Source organism: Trichoderma reesei (assembly GCF_000167675.1).
Source record: "Trichoderma reesei QM6a unplaced genomic scaffold TRIREscaffold_10, whole genome shotgun sequence".
Classification (NCBI taxonomy): Eukaryota; Fungi; Ascomycota; class Sordariomycetes; order Hypocreales; family Hypocreaceae; genus Trichoderma; species Trichoderma reesei.
In genome coordinates this window covers 920,150-930,305 of record NW_006711157.1, presented here as the reverse complement: position 1 = coordinate 930,305, position 10,156 = coordinate 920,150, and the positions used below count along the sequence as shown (strand labels likewise).

At 57.8% G+C, this 10,156-nt stretch overlaps 2 protein-coding genes across 2 annotated transcripts; one reads left to right on the top strand and one right to left on the bottom strand.

Moving 5' to 3' along the window:
* Window positions 1–475: 475 nt before the first annotated feature.
* TRIREDRAFT_122124 (uncharacterized protein) lies at window positions 476–3,385 on the top strand. The gene is made up of 2 exons (XM_006965804.1): window positions 476–1,077; window positions 1,168–3,385. The coding sequence occupies exons 1-2, from the start codon at window positions 545–547 to the stop codon at window positions 3,254–3,256; spliced, it is 2,622 nt and encodes an 873-aa protein (XP_006965866.1). The 5' UTR covers window positions 476–544; the 3' UTR covers window positions 3,257–3,385.
* Window positions 3,386–3,753: 368 nt separating this feature from the next.
* On the bottom strand, window positions 3,754–6,024 carry TRIREDRAFT_48653 (uncharacterized protein). Its single transcript, XM_006965652.1, has 3 exons — window positions 5,732–6,024; window positions 4,155–5,558; window positions 3,754–4,070 (listed from the first exon to the last, which is right to left on the bottom strand). The coding sequence occupies exons 1-3, from the start codon at window positions 5,736–5,738 to the stop codon at window positions 3,949–3,951; spliced, it is 1,533 nt and encodes a 510-aa protein (XP_006965714.1). The 5' UTR covers window positions 5,739–6,024; the 3' UTR covers window positions 3,754–3,948.
* Window positions 6,025–10,156: the final 4,132 nt, after the last annotated feature.

Genomic DNA, 10,156 nt, shown 5'->3' with positions numbered 1-10,156 from the left:
CCAGTAACTACACGTATTAACTCAGTAGAGATGCAATCTGCATTTCACTGCCCTCGAGCACAGGCCTAAAATATTACTAGATGGTTGCCTGCCTGGCACTCCATGCAAGCCGCATGCAGGTCGATTGGCTGCCGCTCTCTCGTCTCACGGCCGGTGCCCGTAGCTGCCTGGCTGCCTTCACTCGCGGCGTGAGTCACGGTTCTCAGCTGCTGCTGCGGTGGAAGGACTCTTGACTTGTAGAGTTGTTCAAGTTGTATTTAATATGGCTTCGATCCTTTGTTGATTCCTTCATCACAACCATCCGTCCTCCCTCACCCTCCCCTTTCCACCCCCCTTAACATCACCATCCCTATCATCCTGCTCTCTCCCCTTTTCCCCCTCTCATCCATCCCCTTATCCAGACAACAACAACACCAACACCGCAGCAATGGCTCGCACCAAGCAAACCACCAGAAAGACCCTCCCGCGCCGCGGCGCCGGCAACACCGGCTTCGGCAACACGGCCGGTCGCTCCACCCGCTCCTACGGCCCGCACGACCTCGACATGATGGCCCTCCAAGAAGAAGCCGAGCGCCGGGAGCGCATCCTGGCCGACCGGCGCCGCGTGGCCGCCAAGTGGCGCCCCAAGATCCCCGAGGTCCGCAAGGTCAACTTTGAAAACTTCAAGAACCGCTTCCAAGCCGAGGACGAGCCCGACTACGCCGTCGAGGTGCTCGTCGCGGGGCCCGGCCTGCAGGGCCAGATCCGGCGCGAGCGCGCCCTGCGCCGCAGCGAGGAGACGGCCCGCGTCCGCAAGAGCTGGTTCAGCCTGTACGACAACCACGGCGACCAGCGCCGCAAGAAGGCCGTCGTCGACCCCCTGGCCCAGGTCAAGCGCGAGAAGCGCAACGAGCTGCTGCCCTCGGACACGGAGATCCAGCGCATCCGCGTCCAGTCCCAGCCCGTCCTCGGACACCTGACGTCCTTCCTCAACGACACCGAGTCGCGGTCGACGCCGCGCACCTTCATGCGGCCCTTCAAGGCCCTGGTGTACTTCCAGCCCAAGATGCGCGAGGTGCTCGCCACGCTGGAGGAGAAGTGGGCGGACTACGAGGAGCTCGACGACGGGCAGGGCTCCGACACGGCCGCCAGCGACGAGGCCGAGGTCCTTGTCGATGCCCCCGTGAGCAAAGAGGCGGTGTTTCACGCCGACGACACTGAAGATGAAGAAGAAGATGACAAGTCCGACACCGAGTCCCTTGCCTCGGTCGACTCCAACGCCGACGAAAACTTCGACGGCCTCATGGACAGCCCCGAGGCGCTCCGCGACATGCGCTGCTACGTCAAGTTCATCGACGAGGAGATCATGCCGCTGTACGCGCGCTTCGACGACAGCTCGGCCGAAAAGGTAAAGTTCGACGACCTGTGGTCCCTCTTCCGCGTCGGCGACCTCATCCACATGCCGGCCGCCGTCGAGGCCGGCGGCCGCTACCACGAGGTCTGGCGCATCTACCGCGTGCAGGCGCCGCAGCCCGAGACGTCGTACCCCAAGAACGGCTGGGGCTTCTTTGACGAGTTCGACGACGTCGACGACTCCAACAAGTTCAAGATCTCGGCCTACTACGTCGACCACGACGGCTCGACCTTTGGCGCCGTCAAGAACAAGTTCGAGATCGAGGCCTTTGCCGGCGAGCGCTCCATCGACTCGCTGCCCTGCTACCCGCTGCGCTACCAGCCCGGCCACGAGGAGCTCATCGACGGCCTCAAGGCCCAGGGCCGCCGCTTCCTGCACTACCTCGAGGACCGCCACCAGCAGCACAACGCCTGGACGCTGACGCGGAACCCGCCCTCGCACCGCAACGAGCCCGACCAGGAGATCCTCGAGAACGAGTACTACGAGAAGATGCGCCACCCGGAGTTCGTCGAGAGCGACGTCATCGTCGACCTCACCGAGGCCTACCAGAAGATGCCCAACTGGCGGCCCGACTTCCACCAGCTGGCCGTCAGCAAGTCCATCCGCTGCGAGATCGCCGAGGACGAGATGCCCATCCAGAAGTGGCTCGACGGCGCCCGCCAGAACCGGTCGTACGTGCAAAAGGAAATCATCCAAAAGGCCGACGGCGTCGAGAGCCGCCAGCGCCGCGACAACCTCGCCGTCGACACCTTTTTGCGCAACCGCCTGCGCGGCACCCGCAACTTCGAGGCCAACGCCCAGGCCCTCAAGCTGCGCGACGAGGACCTCGTGCTGCTGCCCAAGCGCATGTTCGCCTACGCCCTGCGCGAGCGCCGCTTCATGCCCATCGACCTCAACCTCCTCAAGCCCGTCCGGCGCGAGGTCGGCGTCTTTGAGAACCTCCGCATCCACGGCGACTACAAGGACGTCGTCCGCAGCCTCGTCATGTCCCACTTCCGCAAGAAGGAGCTCGAGCGCCGCTACGTCGACGCCGCCACCGAGGGCCCCGGCCAGGACCTCATCCAGGGCAAGGGCCGCGGCCTCGTCGTCCTGCTCCACGGCGTCCCCGGCGTCGGCAAGACGGCCACCGCCGAGGCCGTCGCCATGGAGAACAAGAAGCCGCTCTTCGTCATCACCTGCGGCGACCTCGGCCTCTCGCCCTACGAGGTCGAGTCCCGCCTCAAGAACGTCTTCCGCCTGGCCCACCTCTGGGACTGCGTCCTGCTGCTCGACGAGGCCGACGTCTTCCTCTCCCAGCGCTCCAAGCAGGACATGACGCGCAACGCCCTCGTCTCTGTCTTCCTCCGCGTCCTCGAGTACTACAACGGCCTCCTCTTCCTCACCACCAACCGCGTCGGCACCATCGACGAGGCCTTCAAGTCCCGCATCCACCTCTCCCTCTACTACCCGCCCCTCGACAAGACCCAGACCACCGAAATCTTCCGCCTCAACATTGCCAAGCTCAAGATCATGGAGTCGGAGCGCCACAAGATGACCGGCGAGCCCGCCCTCGCCATCAAGGACGACGAGATCCTCGAGTTTGCCACAAAGCACTACGAGGACCTCGCCCGCTCCACCGGCTGCTGGAACGGCCGCCAGATCCGAAACGCCTTCCAGATCGCCTCGAGCCTGGCCCTGCACAACTACACCAAGGATGCCGACGCCGCCCGCGCAAAGGGCCAGCTGCCGCCTGCTGCGCCTGTGCTGGACAGGAGGCTGTTTGACAAGGTGCAGATGTCGACGCAGAGCTTTGACAAGCACATGAAGAAGGAGGAGGGCAAGTATGACGACGGGTTGCCTCTGCGAGGCACCTTTCAGGAGTAAGATGTGTGAGGTGGTAGTGAAGGATACATATCTTTCTTTCTTTCTTTCAGTTTTGTCGGAATCTTGATTGTTCTCGAGTCTTTGGACATGAAGCCAGATAGGCGCGAATTTATGAATATTCATGACTGCAATCATCTTGTTGTACCTTGGAGAGTCTGCTGGGTGGTTGTGGGAATATGATCCGACTACCATCGCTTCTGCATCTCAATTATATCCTATACCCTGAAAGTGGAATCAGCATAAACTCTAGTCGTCTTCTTCTCAAGAAGAAAGAGAATCCCGGGTTGTAGATCGAGCAATGTATGGCTTCATCTATGCTTCAATTAGCACAGGTATGGTCAGCCTTCTGTCTCTTAATAACGTCGAATCTTCAGCCCATCTTATGAATTAGCTATCGATGATCAAATGACACACTTTCACAAAATAGCTTCCATTCATGAGTTGGCGAGTTACCTGCCGTGTTACAGTCAGCCGTCGAAACCTAGGACAGCATTGAGTTCTTTGCATAGCCGTCATCCACATCCTATGCGATCCCTGTATTCCCCTTTCCCTGAGTAAAGCAATCATTAGAAACGGCCATGTTCCATCATAGCGGGTATCGTGGTAAAATCGTCCATCGTGAAAAGTCAAACGCCCATTCCATACATGCCATCGTTGAACTGTCATTCAGCTGATGAATCCCCCAGCCCCCCTCAGGGCGTAAGGAACTGATCGATGTTGACCCTCTCCAGGAAGCTAATGTGCCCGAAGCCAACCCAGTGTTGAGCGAGTTTGTCGTGGCTGATGAGGATTAGCTGGCTCTCAATGAACTTATCTATCACCGAACTGTTAGTTTTGGCTTTGAGTTTTGGCTTTGAAACGAGCGTAACATGGCGACAAGGTGCTCGTGCTTGCGTACCTCTGAGAAAGCCAGTGGCGGCAATGTGGCCTTCGCTTTTGACCATTCTGGCCCCGGAGAACTGGGCGTCCGTGGCTGTTCCGACGAGGCCACCTGGGCCCAGATCATTGACCACGAAGGTGTATTCGCCCCTCGGCACGTTGGGGTCACCCGTGAGCTTGATGCCCTCCAGGCGGCCTCTGTACACCCTGGCATCCAGCCTCTTCTGCGCCCACACCTCATCGCTGTCATTTTCGTCGCGGAAAACGCCCAGCTCGGCATCGGTGGCAGGTGGATCGTCAGGCTGATGGATCAACAGGAATTCGCAGCCGTGTCCGCTGTAGTCGCCCACCCAGATGCCTCGCCACGGCTTTTCCGGCGTCGGGGTGTAGAGAGCCGGATCGAGGGTCGAGTAGGTGATGAGCTCCTCGCCAATATGGAGCCCAAGGCCTCCTCCCATGCCGATGCCCGCCGCCTCCTCGTCCACCAGGTCGCGGACCAGGGTTCGGAGCGCGCCGGCGAGACCCCTCTCGCCCATAAACCTAAGAGGGCCGGGAGTGCCCGTCAGCTGCATCCATTGGCGAATGCAGAAAGTCTGGTCAGAGACCTCGGCTCTGGTCTGAGGTCGGTCTCGGGACGACAGAGCAGCAACGCCGCGGCGCTCTATATCGCCCGACACATAGTGGTTTGCCGGGATCACGGGAGACGGCCACATGTTGCCATAGGGGTAGCCCAGGTGCGCCCGCCGGTCCGCCTCCTCGGAGCTCAGCGGCTTCGTGAGCATGAAGTTGTTGTACATGCCGCCAACGCGGTCGTCGAGCCTCATGGGTATCTCGTCGGCGAAGCGGTTAGCGCCGGGCCTTTTGAACAAGCCTCCATCCTCCTGCCGATCCTGGACACGGAACTGCAGGACGGGCTTGTCGAGATGCAGCTTCACCACGGGCGAGAAGCTGTGGATGATTACGTCGTGATCTGCCGACCAGTGCTGAAAGGTCGATTGGTTGCTGACGGCCACCAGCTGGTAGCCCTCGATGCAGCCACGCCTGGGGTCGTAGCGCACCAGGATCAGTTTTCCCGTGAGATCGCGATCGCAGAACCAGACCTTGTACTTTGGCAGGAACCAGACCCTATCGTGGGCGGCATACAGCTCGCGAAAGCTGGCGCAGGGGCCGGGGCTGGTGACCTGCATCGCAGGGACGTTTTGCTGGACGAGGGGCTGCCAGAGCAGGTCGGAGAGCGCATGCTGGCGCAGGGCGCGGCATGTCGCAGAGACGGCAGCGAGGTCGCATGGCGAGAGATGGGAGAGGATCGTGTCAATGAGCTCGGCGGGCGTGGCGAGCAGTGGAGGGGCTTTACCGGAGGTCTTGAGGGGCGATGCCGCCGTCTGCTCTGCAGTGCTGGAGCCGGCAGCGTCTGTGTCTCGCTCTGAACAGCACAAGATTAGCTGATGGTGCTCAAAGAAAGCTGGATAAAACAGCTGAGGAAATTAGACGAGGGAGGCCAAGAAATTCGGAGATTTCGGCGGCGCGCAGCACAAAGCGACCGGGTTTGGTGTGGTGGGCACAGGACGTCGCACGCACACACAGGAGCTGCAGTACCTTGCATATTGGCGTCGTCACGCCGTTGGGCCGCAGACGGCCTCAGCAGCTTTGCCCGGCCCAGGGCGCCATGTTCGGCGACGCTGCTGAGCAGATCAATGTTGTCCTCGTTTGCGGCGTCGACTCGGCCGTAGATGATGCGCGCATCGGCATCTGGCGAGACCGAAGCCGTGGCTGGCGACAACGACAACGACGACGACGATAACGACAGGGCGGAAGAGGCTGCATCTGCCGAGGCGGGCGATGACGAAGCTGCACTCGCCTCCGTCGCCTTGCCGCTAGCGAGGCCCGGGTCCATGGTGCGGTGCGGTGCAGGGCGAGCGAGCGAGCGAGTTGAACCGGGGACGAAGAGAAAAGATGATGATGATGATGATGATGAAGAAGAAGAAGAAGAAGAAAAAGGAGAAGAAGGAGAGGAAACAGAGAAGCTCGAGTCAAGGTGAGAATTAGGTTCCGGAATAAATAGGCTACGCAGCCAAGTACTGAGCAGACATGGAACCTTGGAGTGAGTTGCAGCGCTCGACAGCTGGCGGCGTCGACGGCAGCTAGGTGAGTTCAAGGTGAGCCCGTCACTGCTACAGAGCCTCGCCGTAATACCTTAGGTACAATCCCATCAATAACCTGAAATCTGAACAAACTGAGCAGCCACTGGCCGTCGAAGCTCCAGACGGGGAGCTGCCGCAAAGACCCCCGGTAAGTCGAGCTTCCGTTGGCTTCCAGAAAAGGCTGCCGAATCTGACCATCAGGGCCCACGAACGACAAGGACTCAACTGGACTAGAGCGCCAGCAGCAGCGGATATCCAGGGCTCGATGCACCTCGTTTCGGTCCCTGGCGGTCTATCTGGTGATGGTCGTTCAATGGATGTCTGAGATCAAATTAGGATTAGGCGCGAACAGCCTTTTTGCCGGGATCTTTTTTTCTCCTCGCCTTTTTTTCTACTTTCCCTTAGTGAGATCCAGCGCGGAAGCGACACAGCGTAGCAGTCGAGCAGACCGAGTCCATCACAGTTGCAAAAGAGCTGCAGCCGGCGACCAGGGAGGGCGCTTTGCAACGGGTCAAGCAAACAAGTTGCCGTGGCAGTGAAGAGTTCTCCGTCTCTGTAGACAGATCATACGACAAATAAAGGTACGGTACATCGAGTATCATGCCGAGTTCTGGGTCGAGCATGTGGAAAACTGACGACGCAGCAGCGCCTTTGTCCACACGACAGCAGGATGGGAGAGACGTAAGTAGGGCTGGCGCTGTCTTATACGGGCACGACCAGATACTCAGACCAAGCCATCATCCCCCCCAAAAGACTCGGCCGAAGAGCGGCGCGCCCACCAGCTCTGCCAGACCACAAACCACGCGGGAACCGCTCCGATGACGCTGGGCCATGGTGAGATGATATAACGAGGCCCTCGTGTCAACATACATACACACACCGAGCAACGAACCGGCCCGTGACGGCTGCCTGGCGCGTGAAGGGGGAGGCTTCCTATTCCCCAAACGGAGGCCATCCCCGACGCTCGCTGACTCTGGAGCTCTGCTGCCGGCATCTCTCCCTCGCCCCCCCTTCTTTGACAAGCACTTCCCAGTCTCGCGCACCCCTCCCAAGAATAACCGTCGACTTAAGCCGGGACTGGCCCAGGTTTCACGGTGACACACCCCTTGCTTCTTCTCCACACTCTCCGCCGGCGCCGCCGCATCACCACTAGGCGTTCCGGTGTGGGCTCCTCCGGGGCTGCGAGATTTATCACAGGTGCCTTGTCAGTGTGTGTGCCTGTTCGGATGCCCGTCCTATCAGCTACTAGGCGAGAAGAGGGTGTGTGGGAAGCTGTACAGCACATAGAGGGCGGTTGCAGAGGAGGGTCGCCGAATCTTGTATTTGCCGTCAATCAGATCCCACCGCGGCATTCAAGGACGAGCATCCTCACTCAATACTACCTGCCGAGCAATTTGCGCCTTGATCGGCAGCACCTATACGCACCAATACGCGCCAAGCGCCTCAAAGAGCATGATGTTGTCGGTGTTGTTGTTGGTGTTCCTCTCATGTCGCGGCCTTGATTTGATAAATGCCGAAGCCTGCTTGACCAAATGGCACCGCGGATATATGGTAAGGTATGTCAGATTGCTGCCAGCATGTAGAGTGCCATCAACGCAACATGGAAACCCCTACCATAGAACCATGACATGCAACATACCGATGTAGGTACTATCTGTTATGTACGCACAAGCAGGAAGAAATGGTCTCGTCAAGCCAAGAGGCTGCGGTAAGCGAAACCACAACCCGATTCAGTACCCAGATAGATACTCGCAACTGGTCCGCCAAGGATCCATGTTATCGGAGGCAATAGTTTGCGATCAGATCAGCCGGCTTGAGGCCCCCTTCCCGGTAGCTTATACGAAATACCTGAAAAATATCGTACGTGTCGTGAGAACAAGAAACCTGGTTTCCGCCTGTCGCCCCGGTGAGCACAAGCACCACCTGGACCAACAGATCTATTTAGATCCAACGCTTCCCCTTTCACCCAAGTCTGCATAACACCGTCGGCGATATTTCACAAGCCATTGCATCCCTGGGATGCCGAGCTAGCCACCAGACGTCGGTGCTAGTTCTGTCTGAGCAAACGGCTGCGGACGACCTCTGTCTCGTGCGAGCCGAGAGTGAGCGTGTGTGTAAGTCGAACTTGAAGCAACATCCGCGTCTAGACGCTCACCTGCTTTTCTTGGCCTAAGCCCAGCTTCCCATTCCAGCGGGATCGTGCACTAGCCGCAGGGAGTCTTTTCCCATGTGCCAACAGGCATCTGGCAGCAGGGGGGGCCGCAATCCGGTCGACCAACCAGGCGGGCAGACGCAAGAGTGTGCGCTTGGCTTCTACGACATGTACTGGGGGAGGCTGCCCCAAAAGCCCCGAGTCGACCTCCCTATACGAGTAGGTAACATTACCACTGGAGCGGATGCAGAATGGGGGAGCGAGCACAGGGCACTGCTTATTAGCAAGCCGATCAATGCTGAACCCTGATGCTGTGCGGCTGTCGTGACCTGTGTGCCGCAGACTTGTGTACCTGAGTAGGTAAGGTAGGTTATGTTCGGGGAGAAGAGAAGCACCAACGAGGAGAGCGTTCAATCAATTTCGGCTGAGGATTCCGACTGCACCCCATCCAGGCCACACCAAAGCAAGCCGCCCACGGCTCGATATCGGAGCCCTACGTACTTGTACATACATACAACACGATCCATGATAAGGTAGGTGGCCGTAAAGAGCAAAGACACGTTCTGTAGATCACGCACCGTCGCTATAGGTATGTCATATACGGCAATTGATCCTCGCGTCACCCCAGTCCGTCAGATCTCAATCTGTCCGCACAGTCGTTTTCCTCTCGGCGAAACTCGAGACCTAGGCTGTCCGTAAACAGTATTAATACCTGAAACTACCTTGTAGGTAGTCGTACCTGTAAAGAATGAAAATTAGAAAGAAAAAAAAAGGACACAGTATGGGTATCTTTGTCGACATCAGCAAGCGAAAGTCCCTCTGCTGTTTGATCTTGGCTTGCCACCCTTGTACGGAAAAAGAAGACTTCGGCTGGCCGTCAAAGATTTACAGTCGCATTGTGGCTCAACCGGCCGCAGGTTGGCCAAAGCTTGTGTCCCCTTCGCAAGGGCTCTTTCTTTGCGTCTCCAGGGGCTTGTTTGGTGGACGAGTGGGGGCTGCTGCGACCTGCTGTAGTAATAGGCCCTCCGTATAACAAACGACCACAAGAACTTCTGCGTGTAAGAACTTTTTGTAGTTTATGCGGTTCCATTTGGGTCATGCTTCTCTGGATTTCAGACACCAGCAATTTTTTTTTTCAAGCCCAGTTACAGAAAGGTACCCGGAGTAAGCAGCAGGAGAATCCCTTGCTCAGAGTCGTATGCCGGTTCTTCTCTTTGTGGTTTAGTATTAGTAGGTACCTACCTGGTACCCGTATCAGGTCTCTCAACAAGTACCTTGAAGTCAGATACCCGTTCATTCCTCTTTCGTTTTTCAAATCCTTTATTTTGCTTCTACCAAATAAAGTCGTTTATTCTAGTGATTTCTCTCCAATTGATCCTCACCAAGTCCCTGCAGAGCTAGCCATGTTTACAGGTGATACAGAAGCCATTCATGCATCCAAGTCGCACCAAGCAGAAGCCCAAGCGGAAAAACAAATCTGCCGACGATCGCGATTCGCTAGGCCTCCATGCGTCCCCTATCGATTACCACCTTATGTAGACTTCCGCTTGGCTTCTAGACACTCGATCTCAACTCTGCCTTTTACCAACCAGCGCAGCATTGACACGTCATATCCTATCCTCTCTCTCGCCTCACCTCGAGCCCAGCCAGGCCTCATATCATTTACACATTCACTCCGAGAACTCATCCAACCATTGCTTCATCATCTGTCCTGCTTCTCTTCAGTAC

Bases quoted from the DNA above. Each gene is read 5' to 3' on its own strand.
- TRIREDRAFT_122124 (XM_006965804.1), top strand. From the start codon at position 545: ATGATGGCCCTCCAAGAAGAAGCCGAGCGCCGGGAGCGCATCCTGGCC. The intron at 1,078-1,167 runs GTGGGCGGACTA...TGCCCCCGTGAG, and splicing joins CTCGCCACGCTGGAGGAGAA to CAAAGAGGCGGTGTTTCACG.
- TRIREDRAFT_48653 (XM_006965652.1), bottom strand. The intron at 4,071-4,154 runs GTACGCAAGCAC...GTTCGGTGATAG, and splicing joins CGCCACTGGCTTTCTCAGAG to ATAAGTTCATTGAGAGCCAG.